The sequence below is a fragment of the Culex pipiens genome, chromosome 1 (genome assembly GCF_016801865.2).
Source record: "Culex pipiens pallens isolate TS chromosome 1, TS_CPP_V2, whole genome shotgun sequence".
Classification (NCBI taxonomy): Eukaryota; Metazoa; Arthropoda; class Insecta; order Diptera; family Culicidae; genus Culex; species Culex pipiens.
The window spans coordinates 12,075,378-12,095,462 of record NC_068937.1 but is presented as its reverse complement, the minus strand read 5'-3'; the positions used below and the strand labels follow the sequence as shown (position 1 = coordinate 12,095,462).

Sequence of the window (20,085 nt, the reverse complement as noted above, 5' to 3'; positions counted from 1 at the left end):
TGCACAGGAATCGCTGCCCGTTTACGGTAGCAAAAGAGTGCAGTAGGCTCTGACAATTCTTTGCTCAGCTTGGATGGCCTTCGGCCAAGGAAGATCGACTTGTTGAAGGACTACTAGATTGATCGATTCGATGGCTGCCTACCGTGTTGGAACCTGCAAGACTGGCCGAGCGCTGGATCGTCACCAGGGCCATCGCATCGTGATGTCGTCGGGGCCACGGCCAAACTTGGAACCACTCCGTTGACCGACTCGCCTCTCTCAAGGGTTCCGAATTTTCCACACGCGCGCACACACCACACACGTAACTTTCGAAACGACCGACCGAACCAGAAAACGGGTTTATCCGCTTCTTCTGGACGACCCAGAGCCAAGAGGAAAAGTTGATTTCCACGCGACGAATTTTCCTTGCGTTTTTTTTTCTTCCTTTTTTGGGGCGCGCTCCTCGTGGAAAAAGGAATCACCTCACTGTTTCCGGAACGGAACGGGGGAGGACACACTCCTTCTCCTCTTCTTTTGCACGGGGAGGCAGTCTTGGCCTGTGCCGTGGACACTGGTTTATTTTTTCACTTCACCACCGAAAATCAACCCGATGAAAAAAAAAAATAATAAATGCTGGCGATTCAGAGTCGAACTTCTGCCCTCTTCACTCAATCGAAAATGACTGAACCTGTGTGTGCAAGAGAGGAGGAGGAGTAGGCTGCAAAAGTGTGTTTGTGTGTTTTGTCGATGCACGCACCAACACGCGCGCACGCAAAGAGAGCTGTCAACGTCAAACTGTTTGACAGGCGGGCAGGGATGCCAGAATTTAATGCAATGTTGAAGGGAAGGACACCTTTTATTTTATTTTCCAATTTTTTTTTTTTTATTTGGGTACTAAAGCCATATGTCAATTTTTATGTACAACGGTATTGTGGATTTAGCTCGTAGCTGGATTTTTTGGCATCTTCTCACGGTCATTGGAAACGGTCGTGGATAGACCTAGGGGTTCCCAATTGGAGTGAAAAAAATCAATTTATAGAAAAATTATGGATTAAAATTTTGCTTTTTTATCACTTCTTCGACATTAGGAATAATTGTTTGAACATGCTCGCAATTTTTTTATTCAGTCGGAAAAATATTATTTTTCTTGAAAAAACTTTAATTTTTATTCATATGATCACCCCTAATTCTGGCTCGATGCCGCCATCATGCGACCGCGTGCTCCGTTTGTTTGTCAACAAAGCTGCAACTGGATGGTGAGACGAAGTGAGGGGGGAAGAGATTTTGACATTTTTATGCCCGCATCTGGCCCGCCGCCTATTTCGTCGGTCGTTGAGTCGCCGGTCGTTTCCAGTGACCGAGTCCAGCTAGGAACTGATCGTACAATAATAAACACGATCAAAATCCATTTCTGACCACTTTTTTTATTTTAATGCAAAAAAAATAATGACAAGACAACATTTTTTCGATGGATCAACTATGGTCCCCTTGAAACGAGCTGTCAAGTAGGAACTTTTATGTCAAGAAGGACCGCGAGGTTAATTTTTCAAAATTGATTTAAAAATCCATTTTAAACTCTTTGTGGTCGTACTAAGGGTCAATGTACTCAGAAAAATAAGCTTTATCGCTGTAAAAATTAATATCAGCTATCTAAGCTTCATTTTAGGACCCAATTTGGGGAGAATCTCAAATTTTCCCGAGAATTTTCCTGTTTTAAAACCTTTGCATGGGAATATCTCAGTAACGAAGGGTCGTATCCACGGTCGTATCAACAAAGTTCAAATCTTGAGTTTTTTATAGGTCATTCCGGTCGTGAAACAGCTACAGGTCCTGCAGGAAGCTGCAGACATGGCCTTTTCGAACCCTCGACCTCGTCCCGCACAAGCACCACCAAAGCACCACCCTTGGCACCACCCCACTATGGGGTATTTCCATACAAGCGAGCGGCCAAAAATATTTTTTTGCTTTTTTGTGACTTTTGTGTGTTGTTTGTACTTAGTATAATGAAAACAAATGAATTTTGATATTTTTCCAAAAAAAGGTTTAATTTTCGATTTTTTCATATATTTGAGGCCCTAGTTGAGGCCACATGCATTAAAGTGGTGAATTTTAATATTCTTGCTCTGTCTACTTGATGCACGGAATGGCAGTTTATGCTATGTTAAAGTTTCTGATTTACGTTCAATCTCCCTACCCTTCTTCTTGAGTTAAAATCCACCTCTCTTTGAAGACCCCCCCCCCCCTCCCCCTCCAATTAAAATTTGATTTTTGCGGTGTTTTAGAATTTTAGACGGTTTATTTTATGGAACATTGTATGGATTCTCGTCCAAGTTTTTTGTTGATCCACTTGCAAAATTCACGTTTTCCACGATACATTCTTCTAAATCAAAATCACCATGTAACCGATTGTCGTTAGATTACACTCAACCCCCGGTGGTTGGTCACTTTTTCGTTTGACACTTTTTTAGTTTGTACCCCGTTGGTTGGTCAAAGTCAAACTAAAAAGTGACGAACTGTCACTTTTTACGCAGCGCTCACGCACACTATCAAAACAAACGTTTGATAGTGTGAGTGAACTCCGTGTAAAAGGGGTGTCAAACTAAAAAGTGACCCCGTTCGTTTGACAACAGTTGGTGTCAAACCATCGGGGTTTGAGTGTACTTAAAATATGAACTTCTTCTATGGGCTTTTGTATACCTCGTTTTGAAGCTACAGAACAACATGCGTAGTTTTTCCTCTGTGGTTTTTCCCTGAGTTGATCATGTGATCCATACTTTCAAAAGAACACAACAACGAACTGATATGAATATTCGACGAATCGTTTCTGTAAAATACTTAGAATAGGAATTTCTAATTTTATTAAATATACCTAAGTACCAACAAAGTCATGAATATCAAATCAATTTCAAAACATGCATAGCAGGTACGTAATTTCTGCCTCCGCAGGTAAATAATGTGATTTTAACCAAGCGTATACGCGAAATCATTAATTTTCTTGCATGAATCAAAATGTTCAAAATGGCATAACTCAAAAAGTGCATATAAGTGCACTTTGAAATTTGGAGACAAGTTAGGACATGGTTCAAATTTTAAGATCGCACAAATGCACACAAAAAAAGTACTCCATTAACAAAGTTGAAAAAAACTAAATTTTGAATAAAAAACCATCTATTTTGATTTTTATTTTTTTTGTTAGCCTGTAAAAGTGTGTTTTGTAAAATGTTATTGAAAAGTTGAATCAATTACCTTTCTGAATATATATAATGATGCAGGAAAAAATACATAAACAGCTGCACAGTACAACTATGAAAAATAATCTTTTTTTTTTTTGTCAAAAAACATGTTTTTTCTTACCATTTTCGCCTTTGAAGGTCTGCAATTCAGTGAATTTTGAACCTACAACTTTCAAACTCCGGATTTTTCTTAGTTAGAATGTTTATTTTCGAAAAAAAAATACCAAAAAAATAATTAGAGTATGTCGGTTTTTCGATTTATGGCCGCCTGAAACCCCATAGTGCACCCCCCAGGGATGCCAGATGGTTTTCTAAAAATGTCTGTGAAAAAGTCTGTGTATGTCTGTGTGTAATTGTCTAAAATTCAAATATATCAAATTACAGTCATAGAAATCCATCAGATATTGCGTTTTTGAGCATTTGAAGACAAGCGAAATAAGTTTCGGTTGATATTTTTACAAAACAATAATTTAATGAAGTTTTTTAAAAGTCTGAGCATCTCAAAAAATGTCTGGCACAAGCTCAAATGTCTGTGAAACACAGACAAATCTGTGTATCTGGCATCCTTGGCACCCCCCTTCGCCGGCGTTTCGCTGCTGCTGTTTGGCTTACGAAGGTGTCCGCACCCGAGTCCTGGCTGCTGCCGCTGTCGGCTTTGATTCGCGTTCTGGACTCACCAGGCACCACCCGGCCCAACAAAATGTTTGTTTACATTTGGAACTTAGGCGTACACGGTTGCACGAGAACGTGAAAATGAAAGAAATTATACAGTCGTATTAAAAGTTAAGACTTTTAAATCAGTTAGTAAGGAGATTTTCCAAAAACTGTAGCAGTAAAAGTTTTCATTTTTAAAACAAGAAAAAAAAACTTTCCCTTCAGCAAATTTTGGTAACTTTTTAATTCAAAAGTAAGTTATTATTGCGGGCGTTAATAATTAGAGTTCACGCGCGGTGATACGACCGCAAGATAATGGTCGCATGACAGCCGCATGACAAACGCAGAACAAATTTTTGGCAGTTGTCAAAGGTTGCCTTGAGTTTTCAGCTGACTTTTTGGAAAATATTCAAAACAAACCAAGTTGACAGCCAAATCAACGCAGAATTTCAGTTCAACTTGCTGATTTCTACACTGCGGTAGTTAGGCGGCAATAATCTCCTGTCAATCACTGCGATGGAGAAACGTGATTTTATCTCGCAATAAGCAATATTTTTGTCATTATTATTGCGCAATTCTCACTAACATGGACTTCGCACTAAATTATTGCTATCGATCGCACTATTGCGACTTGTCAAAATGGCTTGGGAAATTTTAATTTTCTCAAAAAATGATCAAAGCGAGCCGATGTTGTTCACCTGTCAATCGCAATTTTAAAGTGCGAATGTCCAGTTTGGTGGAAACTGCGACTGGAAATGTAAATAAACAACTGCTGGTTGCCTAGTTTTTGGAAATTTTGTTGTCAAAAGTGCGAGAGAAAAGTGCGGTCCAAATCCAAGTTACAGTGCAAGGATCAATATTAAGGTTTGTTTTTATAGTGTGCGTGAGTGCCGTGTAAAAAGTGACATTTCACCATAGAAACCAAGTACTCAATTTTGATTGCTCCGTGGACAAGCTTTCTTTTAAGAAAAGGAATTTTACCCACAATTTTGACCAGTTCACGTCAACCGTACAACAGGTTAATTTGACGTTTCCCCCGCGATCGCCAATCAGTCAACATCAGAAAATCGTGCGAGCAAGTTCAGAAAACTCAGTTCAATCCGTGTGCAAGAGAAGGTGTGAAAATTGCATCACCCGAAATTGTTTTAATTGCAAGTGTTTTAAACTAAAAGAAGAGGGTACATAAAATGGTTCGTCGTGGAAGGTCCGCTTCTCCGCCACCGGCTGCCCGCAGGTGAGTTCCGAAAGTAGAAGGATTTTGAGGTTAAGTTCGGGTCGATAAAGGGGATGGTGCGATCTTTCTGGAACAGAAAGGTCACACGTTTTGTTATGTAATCGGTTTGCTTCTAAAAAATTTGCATTTTTTTTTTTATGTAATTTGAAGATTTTTATGAGAAATTGATAAAAGTCCAAAGGTCAAACAAACATCACTGTTCTAGTAATTTCCATTTTGATGACGTCTCAGCAATGGAAAAAAATAAGTTGCTCCCAGCCTACTGCGAGTGGGCTAAAAATAAACGATGCAAACAAGAAGAGTCTTGTTTTTGATTCTCCGGGTGAAATTTCATAAACATGTGAAATTCATTTGCAAATCAAAACATCACGCCACCTCACATGACACGAATCTTCACGAGTCATCGAGTAAGCGTCGTCCAAGATGCCGCCGTGTCACGACGGTGAGTCACGATTGTTTACGTCTTTGAGCGAGGATTACTAGATCATGGTGAACTTTGATCGGCTCTGGATAGCATGATGCAAATGACGATTCAGATCGAATTGTTTTTATTTTTCAAAATGCATAAATTTGATTTTTAATGACTTTCCCGCAGATCCCCACCGTCAGCTCCCCCACGTCAGGCCGCCCCGGCCCCACCACCACGCGCCGCCGCCCCTCCGCCATCCCAGCCGATGGTCCAGCACGCCCCACCGAGCGCCGTTGCTCCGCCGATGGCCGCCCCCAGCCAGGGCCCCGGTCTGATGGCCCAGATGGCCGCCACGGCCGGAGGTGTCGCGATCGGTTCCGCCGTCGGTCACACCATTGGCCACGCCATGACCGGCATGTTCTCCGGCTCGGACTCGAAGGAAGCGGCACCGGTTGCCCAAGCTCCGGCTCCAGTTCCGCAGTACGCTGCAGCCCCCGAATCGAACGCCGGCGGACCGTGCTCGTGGGAGATTAAGCAGTTCCTGTCGTGCGCCCAGAACCAGCACGATCTGACGCTCTGCGATGGGTTCAACGAGGCGCTGCGACAGTGCAAGGTGCAGAATAACATGTAAACCGTGTAACGATTGTTGGAATTGGCCAAGGATTGCGAAATTACCGTAGTCTAAATATTGTGTAGTGTTCATTTCAAATGATTTTAAAATAATTTGGTTTGCAGTTTGAATAAAATTGTCCCCGATGGCCAAGTGTCGAATCGTTTTCCTGCAATGACCACTAATTCACTGTGGTTGTCTATAGAGCTAAGAGTAAGTCGATATTATTGTGTAATAATCAAGTTTTATATATTTGTTTCAAGACTAAGTTAATAAACAAGTAGTTTGTAGGGAGTTAATACGCTTTTCTTTATTTTTGAGAGTATCACCAGCCAATCAGTGAATTAGTGGTTTTACTTCTTTAGATGACATAATAATCTTGAACAGAAGCGACTTCCAAATGATAGGATTCCAATTCCAGAACCTGAAAAGCTGCTCTGTTACCAGTTCAACGATATTTTTTTAAGGAAAAATGTTGGGCAACTGATCACTACGACATATCAAGAAAGGTAAAGTTGTAAAGTTTGGACCCTTTTTAAAAACATCTTAAAACTAGTCTTAAAATAAAATACAGAATGGATTCGTTAGTTTGAATGAAACTGAGCGAATCCTGTGAATTGAACGACTGACAGATGTTAAAAGCTTGAAAATCGTCGAAAAACGGAGTTTAAATCAAGAGTTTTTTCGAATTACGATCAAGATTTCTTGATTTACTATCGACAGTTGAAAACTTCAACCATTTCATTAATTAGAAAAATCCAAATTTCCACAATTCAGACATATAAAACTTCCAAACAATTAAATAAAAAAAAAGATTTAAAGTTCTTTGAAAGACAATTTTTTTTTTTTTCGAGTAGTCGGAAAGAGAGACACCGGAATTTTCCAGCCTCAAGCCTCGAGTGACCAGATCCATCACGAGTACGAGTTTTTGCAATATGAGTATTAAACTAGACATGACAACTGTCATTTAGACAGTGGCACAACCTTGAGACAACGAGTAAATTAATCCAATTAATCTTTTTTTTAAAGCATATTCAACAAAAATTATCTAATTTCAAAAGCTTTTTTGTTAATTTCTTTGTCATATTAGTCATGTGTAATAATACCAAAAATCTACAAAAAATTACCTGAACTTCAAAAATTTTAGAATATAATAAAAAAGCAAAAAATATACATTAAAACAAAAATTTCACAATATTCAGAAAATAAAAAAAACATCCATAGAACTAAATAAAACACAAAACAAGTTGCAGGTAGTTATGTTACACATGACTAATATGACAAAGAAATTAACAAAAAAGCTTTTAAAATTAAATAATTTTTGTTGAATATGCTTTAAAAAAAAAGATTTAATTGGATTAATTTACTCGTTGTCTCAAGGTTGTGCCACTGTCTAAATGACAGTTGTCATGTCCAGTTTAATACTCATATTGCAAAAACTCGTACTCGTGATGGATCTGGTCACTCGAGGCTTGAGGCTGGAAAATTCCGGTGTCTCTCTTTCCGACTACGCAAAAAAATTGACCTTCAAAGAACTTTAAATCTTTTTTTTTTATTTAATTGTTTGAAGGTTTTATATGTCTGAATTGTGGAAATTTTGATTTTTCTAATTAATGAAATGGTTGAGGTTTTCAACTGTCGATAGTAAATCGAGAAATCTTGATCGTAATTCGTTAATATTTTTGAAATTTTTCAATTTTGTAATTTTTTTTTCAAATTTGATGTTTTAATATGTTTGAAATTAAAAAGAAATTAATTAAGATTTTTTTAATTTTGGTGTTTTTTTACACTACAAAAATTGAACTTAGAATTTTGTAAACATTCCGTTTAAATAAGAAAAATATTCAAAAAAATGATACTACAAATTACGATCATAATTTTTCACAATTTGTCGATGGTGGATCGAGATTTGTCGATGATAGGTAGTAATCTTGCTATCGAGAAATCTCGATCGTGAGTCGAGAAATTACGATTTTCAATTTTGAAAATTTATATTTTTCAAAATTTATGAAAAGAGGAAAATTATCTGTTTTAATACCTCTTCAAAAGTTAAGCTTGGTGTTCAAATTTTGAGATTGTTTTATTGAAAAGCACAGAAAAATTCGCAAAGGTTTAACTTTTACATTACTTCTTTTGTATAACCAGCCCCCAAAATTGTATGGAATAAAAAAGATATATTTTTAATTTTGATACATTTACATTTATGAAAATTTTAAAAATTTGAATGTATTGAAATTTTGTTTTTATTTTTCTTTTTAAAATTGCAAATTTATGGATTTCCCCCTGGGCCTTGTAAAGTCAAGGGGCATGATTTGATCCTAGTGCATTAGTTAAAATTTGGGTATACATTCTTTTTTATAAGCACTATGGACACCACTTCATGCTACGAGAACTCGCTTTGTCGGAGCCCCAGGGCTTAAGCGTTGACCGATAAGCTGTCTTCGTGAACTAGGTAGCTCTCCGATAGTGAAAATATCACAATTGCACAAGACACCGCTGCTTCTGTGACTTTTTCACTATCACAATGTGGGATTTAGGTGGGACTTTAGGATAGTACAATTGATTTGTTGCTTAGCATTAGCATTTAAAATAAATCTGTATGATAGGTACCGCCCTATCATTAAAATGTCATTTGACGTTCTCTTTACTTGTAACGGTATTAGTGAAATGAATAATATGAAGGTGAAATAAAAGAGCTCGCACGTCCGGCTGCGGCCTTCTTTACGTGCTGAGCATCGAGACAAACTACAACTCCTGTTTTTACTCTTCCGAGTGGCTTACTCTTCCCTTCTACGAAAACTTGAGACAGTTTAGTTGGCGACGGGGAAATTGGACGTAGTGCGTGCAATAATTTTTTTTGTTCGGTTATAAAAAGTTCGTTTTTTTCCTCGCGGAGAACGATTGGCCGGTGAGGCTTCCAAAACACTGATAAAAAAATTGTGCGTGAGTCGATCGTGAGAAGGGGGAGATTCTAAGCAAAACGCGGTGAGTTTGTTGCTGGAAAAAGCCTCGTGCGGCGTTGACAGCAGCCATTTTGTTCACTCCGACGACTACGCCGGGTGTGTGTGTGCAACTGTAGCGGATCGGAGGAGTGGAGCTTGTGTTCCTGTTTGCCGCAGGTGCCGTGCCGCAACCAAGAGGGTCGAGAGCGCAAATTCTTCGGGTAGTTCCTGGCGCCGGGATTTGCAACCGGTGGGAGGATTTCGGCTGAGTCGGCTGATTGGCTGCGGAGGTGCGGTAGTCGGTGGAATTTCATCGTAGGACGCCATTTTGGACGCTGACTGGTCGGCGACGCGACGCGGTGAGCGTTGATTTTCTTTGGTGTTGGAGGAGCTGAAACGCAAGGTAAGGGCGATTGGGGTCAAACAAGCTCTTTTTGCCTTTTTTATTTAAAAAAGTGAAATTTCCTAGGCAGTATCACCAAGGAAATTTTTGTTTCGACAGTTTGGTGTACTAATAATTAACATTTTGCCTTGTGACAGTAAGTGTGTGTGTGTGTGAATCTTTTGTTCGAATGAACAAAGGGTTTCGCCATTTTATTTATTGGTTCACTAAGAGTTTTTCTTTTTCTTTAATTTAGTGAGGCCAAATCGCCACGGTGTAATTCAACTGTTTGAGCCGGTGCACAAACTTTTGCTTCGCTGAACGACGTTTTCCTGTGCTGGTGCACGGTGCGCACGACGAGTTTGTGCAGGAGGTTAAGTTTGCTTGCTGGCAAAGGCCGGGTGCGAGATCGGTGAGTAGCAAGCTTTTCTTTGTTTTGATCCCTGGATTTGCAGTAATAGAGATTTTTGTGTGTTTTCTTTTTATTTTTTTTCTTTGGGAAATTTGGAATTTGATTTTTCTACCTGATTTTTGAAATCAAGACATGGGTTCGAACGGGTTAGCTACCTCTATTGAGATGTTTAGGAAGGGTACGTCATTTACGGACTGGTCAGATCGACTGGCCTATACCTTTCACGCAAATCAAGTTGCGGCTGATCGCCAAAAATCGCATTTTATGACGATTTGCGGTCCTTTTCTTTTTTCGCAATTAAAACTGCACTACAGCAAAGATGAGCTGGATAAAGCCTCTTATGCTGACATTGTGTTAAAATTAAAGCAAAAACTGGACAAAACGGAGCCGGACTTAGTACAACGCTTTCGTTTTAGTCAGCGAAACCAACAACCTGATGAATCCAATGAGGATTTCGTGCAGGCGGTCAAGCTGCAGGCGGAATTCTGTGGTTTTGGTGCGTTTAGGGACGTGGCCATAATGGACAGAGTTCTGGCGGGTCTTCTTGACGGGAATTTGAAGGAGAATTTGTTGAAGGAGGAGGGGTTGACTTTGGACAAGATGGACAAGTTCATCACGACATGGAACATAGCAAAACGTAACGTGAGTGCGCTTAACAATCAAAACTCTTGTGCTAATTTTGGACAATTTAACTACCCTCCACCTGAAATGGTCAACCAAGTTCGAAGACCGGTGCACGAGAGGTTAGGTTCACATCCCTACAACAATAGACAACATTCAAACACACATAACAACTATTACAGATCGGGCTTCAATAGAAACAGTAATAGATACAACAACAATAGATCGGGTCAAAACAATCATCAGCAGCGCGCACAAAACACACAAAATACACATAACACACAACGTTCAGTCAGATTTCAAGGTGATAACCGTAATGACAATCAAAGAAACACAAACTACAATAACAACAACAACAACAACAACAGATTCAATTATCGAACTGAGAGGGTTAAGCCTGATTATTCTGAGACTGTTTGCGATTATTGTGGGAAACTGGGGCACATTAAAAAGAGGTGCTTCACATGGAAGAATTTGCGACGTGATGCTGTGAATTTCGTCGAGATGGCGCGACCGGGAACCAGTGCTGAGAGAGAGCTGGCGGATCTATTGGGGCGTATGAACACGAGGGAAGATCCGAATGAGGAGACTTCGGATGCGGAAAGCTACTCCGAGTGGAACCAAGGTAGTTTACAATGCATGTGTGTGGAGTCCATTAATAAAATCAGTGAACCGTGTCTGATAAATGTCATGATTGATAATGTTTTCGTCCAAATGGAGATTGATTGTGGGTCTACTGTGACTGTGATTGGAAAAGTCCAGTATTTTAAACTTTTTGACAAACCTTTGAATAGGTGTGATAAACAACTTTTGGTGGTTAATGGTAATCAACTCAAAATTGAGGGAGAAACAGATGTTTGGGTTAAACTTAATGGTTTCGAGCATAAATTGAAGTTGCTTGTATTGAATTCTGATTTCAAATTTATTCCGCTTTTTGGCAGGAATTGGATGGATGTTTTCTTTCCTCAATGGAGGCAATTCTTTTCAAACAATGCAAATATTGATGAACAAGTTAACAGCGTGAGTGTGCAAAATAGTGATCAATGGATTGAGGAGATTAAACGAGATTTTTCTCAGGTTTTTGTTAAGGATTTTTCCACCCCAATCAAAGGATTTGAGGCGGAATTGATTTTAAAAAGTGATGTCCCAATATTTAAGAAAGCTTATGACGTTCCGTACCGTTTAAGGGAGAAAGTTTTGATTTATTTGGATAGGTTGGAGAAAGAGAATGTGATCACTCCAATTGAGGCCAGTGACTGGGCTTCTCCGGTGATTGTTGTTATGAAAAAAGACAATAAGATAAGGCTTGTTATTGATTGTAAAGTGTCAATTAACAAAGTTTTGGTGGCTAATGCTTACCCTTTGCCAGTTGCTAGTGATCTTTTTGCTAAATTGGCTAATTGCAAGGTTTTTTGTTCGTTAGATCTCGAAGGAGCTTATACTCAACTTGCATTATCGGAGAGGTCCAGGAAATTCATGGTCATCAATACAATTAAAGGTTTATTTACATACAATCGTTTACCACAGGGGGCTTCTCCTAGTGCGTCTATTTTTCAGCATATTATGGATCAAATTTTAGGCGGAATTGAAAATGTGTTTTGCTACTTGGATGATGTTCTGATAGCAGGTGAAACTGTTGAGGGTTGCAAAAGCAAATTGTTGATTGTTTTAGAAAAACTTGCAAAGGCAAATATTAAGGTGAATTGGGAAAAATGCAGATTTTTTGTTACAGAACTTCAGTATTTGGGACATATTATTACGGACAAAGGTTTATTGACCAGCCCTGACAAAATTTCAACGATTCAAAAAGCAAAAGTGCCTACAAATGTACATGAACTAAAATCCTTTTTGGGTTTGATTAACTATTATAATCGTTTTGTTCCAAATTTATCTTCCAAGTTGTACCATTTGTATAACTTGTTGAGGAAAAATGTGAGGTTTGTTTGGAGTCATGATTGTGACAAAGCTTTCAATGAAAGTAAACAATCTCTCATTTCAGCCAATATTTTGGAGTTTTATGATCCTTACAAGCCTATTGTGGTAGTTTCTGACGCATCAGGTTATGGCCTGGGTGGAGTGATTGCTCATGTTGTTGATGGTGTTGAAAAACCCATTTGTTTTACATCTTTTAGTTTAGATGACGCGCAAAAGAAGTATCCTATTCTTCATTTAGAGGCTTTGGCTTTAGTTTGTACTATTAAGAAATTTCACAAATATTTATTTGGACAAGATTTCATTGCTTACACTGATCATAAGCCTTTGCTTGGAATTTTTGGCAAGGAAGGCAAAAATTCAATATTCGTTACAAGACTCCAGCGTTATATTTTGGAACTGTCCATTTATAAGTTTGAGCTTCGGTACAGACCGTCTGCTAAGATGGGAAATGCGGATTTTTGTTCGAGATTTCCATTGAAGCAGTCGGTACCAGCCGAATTGGATCAAGATTTCGTTAGGAGCATTAACTTCAGTAAAGATTGCCCAATAGATTTTGTTTTGGTTGCTAAGGCGACAACTGACGATGTTTATTTACAACAAATTTTAAGCTATCTGCGTGATGGTTGGCCAGCAAAGGTAGACAAACGCTTTATGGACGTATTTGCAAATCAGAATGATTTGGAAGAAGTTGAAGGGTGCTTATTGTACCAAGACAGGGTGGTGATACCACGTGTAATGCAAAGCGGGATTTTAAAACTTTTACACGCCAATCACGCAGGGATAGTAAAAATGAAACAATTGGCACGAAGACAAGTCTATTGGTTTGGAATCAACAAGGATATAGAAAACTATGTTACGACATGCGACGTTTGTGGTAGTATGGCAGTGGTGCCAAAACCGAAATCTTTGTCTAAATGGACGCCAACTACCAGGCCTTTTAGCCGAATTCATATTGATTTCTTCTATTTTTCACATCACACTTTTCTACTAATTGTAGATTCGTACTCAAAGTGGTTGGAAGTAGAGTGGATGAAGCATGGCACCGATTGTGCAAAAGTTTTGAAGAAGCTGGTTGCTTATTTTGCTAGATTTGGGTTACCGGATGTTCTGGTATCGGACGGTGGTCCTCCTTTCAATTCTCATTACTTTACTTCTTTTCTTAGTCGGCAAGGAATTAAGGTAATGAAAAGTCCTCCTTATAACCCGCAGAGCAATGGCCAAGCGGAGAGATTAGTAAGAACAACTAAGGACGTTTTGAAAAAGTTTTTGATTGATCCGGAGTTGGATAATATTGATTTGGAAGACCAGATTAACTTATTTTTGATGAACTTTAGAAATAACATACCGACGAGTACAGGGCAATTACCCTCGGAGAAAGTGTTCTCATACAAACCAAAAACTATGCTAGATTTATTAAATCCTAAAAGTAATTATAAAAACTATTTATCTGTTCAGCATGCCTCTGATGATAAGGTACAAGTACCTACAGTGTCTAACAAAAAGTCATCTGATGAGTTAGATAACCTGACGGCAGGTGATACCGTTTGGTATAAAAATAATAACAAAAGCATTTCAAAGAAATGGATTTTGGTAACTTTCCTAAAAAAATTCTCTTTGAATACGTTTCAGGTGTCGGCTGGAAGCGCGGTGTGGCTAGCGCATCGCGATCAGCTTAAACCACATTACCAGCAACAAGGCGAACGGCCGAACCTGATGACGCCGTTCGAGAAGTCTGCGCCGGACGCGGCAGTGGTGGATTTGGACGTTGAGATGCTGAATTTAGACGAAGATATGTTGGGGGCCGGATACGGCGGAAGCGGCTTGTTCCGGGGTTTCCCGGAAGCTGCAACGGCACGATCCAGAAGCCGGAAGCGAGACGCATCTGCGGCAGAATTGCCGGCGGTTTGCCTTCGGCGCTCGAAGCGAATTAAGAAGCCTGTGGTGAACAGTGAATTTATCTATAGATAATAATTTTACGATTTCTGAACACTTAGTTCTTTCTCATCATCTAAATAATTTGGATTATTTTCTATGTAAATAACTACATTACCTTTGTAATTTCTTGAATGAATTTTCTTATCTTAAAACTATGTATTTTCTCTAAAGGGGAAGAACTGATAGGTACCGCCCTATCATTAAAATGTCATTTGACGTTCTCTTTACTTGTAACGGTATTAGTGAAATGAATAATATGAAGGTGAAATAAAAGAGCTCGCACGTCCGGCTGCGGCCTTCTTTACGTGCTGAGCATCGAGACAAACTACAACTCCTGTTTTTACTCTTCCGAGTGGCTTACTCTTCCCTTCTACGAAAACTTGAGACAGTTTACTGTATGCTTTCCAAATCTATTTGATGATAAATTTAGTTGCAATTGTTAAGTTAGAGTAATGCTGTCATTAAACTTTGATTGATGTAGAATACTAGGCATTCGTTTATGTCAAATTGTTCATAGAGTCTCGATCAATCAATAATGTAATGATATCGGACAAAATTCGTTGATCTGTTGAACTAACGGTTTACGGATTATGGTTGTATCGACCATTGTTGCGAATCGAGGAACTACGGATCTTTTGACGTAAATGGTCATTTCTTTTTCAAATCGCGATTTCTATCCTATTTGTATATCAGTTCACAATTTTTATTGTTTTTTGATAGAAGTAGTATTATAACAGTTAAAGGAACGTTTAGTTTTGAACATTAAGTTTAGAGGATTTTAGATTAAGGGCTCACATCAGCCGGGGAAGTTGTTCTCTTCTTCTTCAAAAAATGTTGCATGCGACATTACGCAGAAATGTCGTGCAACGTTTTGAGGTGGTTGGATTGTTCTGTGGAGTGATTTGAAGATGGTTGATTGAAATACCTTTCATCCTTTATTGGTTTAGGACACATTTTATGTAATAATTCGTGATTTTACAATATTTTTTTGAATATTCTGAAATAATGCAACACAAGTGCAACAAGCAATTCAGTTGCGCAGCGCAAAAATGGCAACAGCGCACCATTCTTGGCTGCTGCTGCTGCACACGGCCAGCACAAAGCGAGGACAAAGGAGCGTTATAGGGTATACTTCACATTTGTGTTCTCTATTATGAAAATAAATGTTAGAAAGTTGTTATTTTTTCATCAACCTTTTACTTACATATTGAAAATACATTGCGCAATAATGTAACGAAACTATTGGCACTACGCCCCCCGGGGCATGGCCTTCCTCTAACGTGGGATTTCTGCTCCAGCGCCTCTGACGAGACAGGAGAAACCGGGACCGACGTTTTACTTCACCATCCGATAGAAGCTCAGTGGATAAGGCGGGAATCGAACCCGCGTCTCATAGCATCATCGGGATCGGCAGCCGAAGCCGCTACCCCTGCGCCACGAGACCCAAACGCGCAATAATGTATCGTATGCTAATAAAATTTAGAGATGTCTCAAAAAGACCAAAGCCCATTATCATCTCTTTTGCTGAACAATTTTTCCTTCTCAAGCACGAGTCAAAAAAAAAATGAATAGAAAAATGCAAAACATATTTTCAATTGTTAGAGCACACTTCAAAATAATACAAATTCTATATTCTAGTTTACTTTTTTATGTCAGTGACCGATCGAGTACTTGACCCTATTCCAGCAGCAGAGGCTCGCCAGGAGTATTGTTTTGAATTTGATCCATTGTGATTGGCTGAAACTTCAAGCACGTGGTTCTCGTGTGTAAACAAACTAACATACTCTCGCGCATGGCTATCTCTATACGCATCCTGTCTTAGTAGTTGAATTGTTTCTAATTTTGTTTCAATGGAATGCATGATTTTTGGGTTTTTCGGCAACCTGTGACTGTCCACGTGACTGGTAACGGAGTTGTTCACGTAAGAAATTTTCATGTGATTGCTCACGTGACGACTCAACCACGTGTCTAGCTACTCACGTGACTGACTTATGGAAAGATGACTTTGGACGTTAGGGGAAGTGTCGTGAAAGTTAGTAGATTGTTCCAATATTGTGTTGTAGTTCAAAGTAGATAGTCGAAGAGTTTTCAAATGCTTCGAACCATCGAATCATGAAAAATAACGTTTCAGTAATGTTTTTATTTTTTAGTTCAGCAGCAAAAATACAAGAATACAAAAATACAAAAATACAAAAATACAAAAATACAAAAATACAAAAATACAAAAATACAAAAATACAAAAATACAAAAATACAAAAATACAAAAATACAAAAATACAAAAATACAAAAATACAAAAATACAAAAATACAAAAATACAAAAATACAAAAATACAAAAATACAAAAATACAAAAATACAAAAATACAAAAATACAAAAATACAAAAATACAAAAATACAAAAATACAAAAATACAAAAATACAAAAATACAAAAATACAAAAATACAAAAATACAAAAATACAAAAATACAAAAATACAAAAATACAAAAATACAAAAATTCAAAAATACAAAAATACAAAAATACAAAAATTCAAAAATACAAAAATACAAAAATACAAAAATACAAAAATTTAAAAATACAAATTTGTATTATTTGTGTTATTTGTATTATTTGTTTTATTTGTATTATTTGTATTATTTGTATTATTTGTATGATTTGTATGATTTGTATGATATGTATGATTTGTATGATTTGTATTATTTGTATGATTTGTATTATTTGTATTATTTGTATTATTTGTATTATTTGTATTATTTATATCATTTGTATTATTTGTATTATTTGTATTATTTGTATTATTTGTATTATTTGTATTATTTGTATTATTTGTATTATTTGTATTATTTGTATTATTTGTATTATTTATATCATTTGTATTATTTGTATCATTTGTATTATTTGTATTATTTGTATTTTTTTATATTATTTTTTTATTTGTATTATTTGTATTATTTGTATTTTTTGTATTTTTTGTATTATTTATTCTATTTGTATTATTTGTATTATTTGTATTATTTGTATTATTTGTATTATTTGTATCATTTGTTTTTTTTTGTATTATTTGTAATATTTGTATTATTTGTATTATTTGTATTATTTGTATCATTTGTATTATTTGTTTTATGTTATTGTAATTTTGTAATTTTGTAATTTTGTAATTTTGTAATTTTGTAATTTTGTAATTTTGTAATTTTGTAATTTTGTAATTTTGTAATTTTGTAATTTTGTAATTTTGTAATTTCGTAATTTTGTAATTTTGTAATTTTGTAATTTTGTAATTTTGTAATTTTGTAATTTTGTAATTTTGTAATTTTGTAATTTTGTAATTTTGTAATTTTGTAATTTTGTAATTTTGTAATTTTGTAATTTTGTAATTTTGTAATTTTGTAATTTTGTAATTTTGTAATTTTGTAATTTTGTAATTTTGTAATTTTGTAATTTTGTAATTTTGTAATTTTGTAATTTTGTAATTTTGTAATTTTGTAATTTTGTAATTTTGTAATTTTGTAATTTTGTAATTTTGTAATTTTGTAATTTTGTAATTTTGTAATTTTGTAATTTGTATTTGTAATTTTGTAATTTTGTAATTTTGTAATTTTGTAATTTTGTAATTTTGTAATTTTGTAATTTTGTAATTTTGTAATTTTGTAATTTTGTAATTTTGTAATTTTGTAATTTTGTAATTTTGTAATTTTGTAATTTTGTAATTTTGTAATTTTGTAATTTTGTAATTTTGTAATTTTGTAATTTTGTAATTTTGTAATTTTGTAATTTTGTAATTTTGTAATTTTGTAATTTTGTAATTTTGTAATTTTGTAATTTTGTAATTTTGTAATTTTGTAATTTTGTAATTTTGTAATTTTGTAATTTTGTAATTTTGTAATTTTGTAATTTTGTAATTTTGTAATTTTGTAATTTTGTAATTTTGTAATTTTGTAATTTTGTAATTATGTAATTTTGTAATTTTGTAATTTTGTAATTTTGTAATTTTGTATATTTGTAATTTTGTAATTTTGTAATTTTGTAATTTTGTAATTTTGTAATTTTGTAATTTTGTAAAAAGTATCTCATTTGATCATTCTCTTTAGCAGTCGATAACGACGTGAATGCCAGAATAACTTCAAAACCATGCCTTTGATTGCAACAAAACAAGCCTCCACACACGCACACACAATCACACACCGAGGCCAGCCGGGCCAGCAAGTTAGCAGAGAAGAAATAGGGTCAATAGTCCACCAATATTATCATAATGTTTTATTGAATAAACACTGTTTACTTTTTCAAATCACCTGTGTTATTTGAAGCTTCATATAACATTATTATTACATAAAATTTCATTCACTTTTCATCTTGAGGTTGCAAAATGAAAATGCTGAGCCGGGTACGAATTTTGCGCTTCCATCTCGCTGTGGAACATCAATAAATTTTATTAGAATGTAAAATATTATTGCATAATTTGCTGTTCGCATTATTTCAGTGAAAAATTATGTTGAAAGATATTAGTCGTCCAATATTTACTATCCTAAAAGCGTACAAAAATATGAAGTCGGCCCTATTTGGCTCCTTTGTTCTCGCTCTGTGCCGCGTGCTGGCCGAGTGCTGAGCAGCAGGCTAGCATGGCGCGCTGTTGCCACTTTTGTTGTACGCAACAAAATTGCCTGTCGCGTGCCTGTTGCATGATTTGGGTTGGATAAAAATATTTTTTTGTAGAATATTTACTATAAAAAAACGAAAACTCAGATCAATACAAATTTATATTCAATGAATAGATAATTGTCTTGCAAAGCGCGTACCAACTTCCTTTTTTGGACTGGCAATGTGGTTTTTGCCCTGTTGGGGTTACACGACCAAAAAATAATATGTAGAGTGCAAAAACAGCATGCAACATTGAACTCTCGGACCCAACATTGAAACAATGGTATTGTAAAAATAGTTTAGCTCAGTTGCAAAGTGTTCAGAAATTAATACTCTAGGGGCTAAATCAAAAACCATATCGATATGTTTTGTAGTTTTCAAGATATACCAGTTTTAGAAAAAAAAATTTCGGGGACGGGTTTCCGGCTGATGTGTCTCGTTAAAATTTATATTTTCAATCCAAAGTAGTTAGCAAATGAATATTTGGACTTAAATGAATAATTGAATAAGTTGGACTTATGAATAACACACAACTGTACATTTATTCTAGAGTCAGATCCATACAGCGTCAGTGTTTATTTGGTCGAAGTGTACTAATTCATTGGCAGATCTGATTTTAGTTGTAATGTACGACAAGACTACTGACGGACGTGACAGGACGAGGGCCCAGTTTAGAGGTTTCAACATCAACGATGTGCGGCTGGACCACCCTCCCAAAAAAAAAAAAAAAAAAAAAAAATGCAAATTTATGGATTTCCGTTTTTTAATTGGAAAAATCAAGGTATAACTCTTAATTTTTTTTAAAAAATGTTCAAAAAATCATTTTTTTTTTAATTTTTAATGTTTTATTTTTAGATATTTTTTTTTTTACTTTAGAAGTAAAATACGGGTTTTCAAACTTGTAACTGTTTAAAATAGTAGTTTATGCAACAAGTTGCAAAATAGTAGTTTATGCAACAAGTTGCAAAAAGAGGATTTTTTCAGCACGAGTCGTACATCGTGCTGAACCTCGTTGGATAAATACGACGAGTGCTGAAAAAATCAAGTTTTGCAACGAGTTCCATACAACAATTTTTGCAATTCCGAAAAACACCCATTGA

At 36.1% G+C, this 20,085-nt stretch overlaps 3 protein-coding genes across 4 annotated transcripts in view; 2 read left to right on the top strand and 1 right to left on the bottom strand.

The window, feature by feature from the left end:
* The window catches only part of LOC120431013 (protein phosphatase Slingshot), a 42,808-nt gene extending 42,188 nt beyond the window's left edge, over window positions 1–620 (bottom strand). The window contains exon 1 of one of the 2 annotated variants that reach the window (XM_039596173.2): window positions 143–620. In XM_039596173.2, coding sequence (XP_039452107.1) covers window positions 143–193 — 51 coding nt within the window. In that variant the 5' untranslated portion in view covers window positions 194–620. The remainder of the gene's footprint in view (window positions 1–142) is intronic. The other variant, XM_039596177.2, reaches the window with a different exon arrangement.
* A 4,303-nt stretch (window positions 621–4,923) lies between these two features.
* LOC120431413 (coiled-coil-helix-coiled-coil-helix domain-containing protein 2) lies at window positions 4,924–6,416 on the top strand. The gene is made up of 2 exons (XM_039596538.2): window positions 4,924–5,100; window positions 5,696–6,416. Exons 1-2 carry the CDS (start codon window positions 5,054–5,056, stop codon window positions 6,138–6,140), a joined length of 492 nt encoding a protein of 163 aa, XP_039452472.1. The 5' UTR covers window positions 4,924–5,053; the 3' UTR covers window positions 6,141–6,416.
* A 3,824-nt stretch (window positions 6,417–10,240) lies between these two features.
* LOC120431361 (uncharacterized) lies at window positions 10,241–14,628 on the top strand. Its single transcript, XM_039596494.2, has 2 exons — window positions 10,241–11,101; window positions 14,041–14,628. Exons 1-2 carry the CDS (start codon window positions 11,057–11,059, stop codon window positions 14,377–14,379), a joined length of 384 nt encoding a protein of 127 aa, XP_039452428.1. The 5' UTR covers window positions 10,241–11,056; the 3' UTR covers window positions 14,380–14,628.
* Window positions 14,629–20,085: the final 5,457 nt, after the last annotated feature.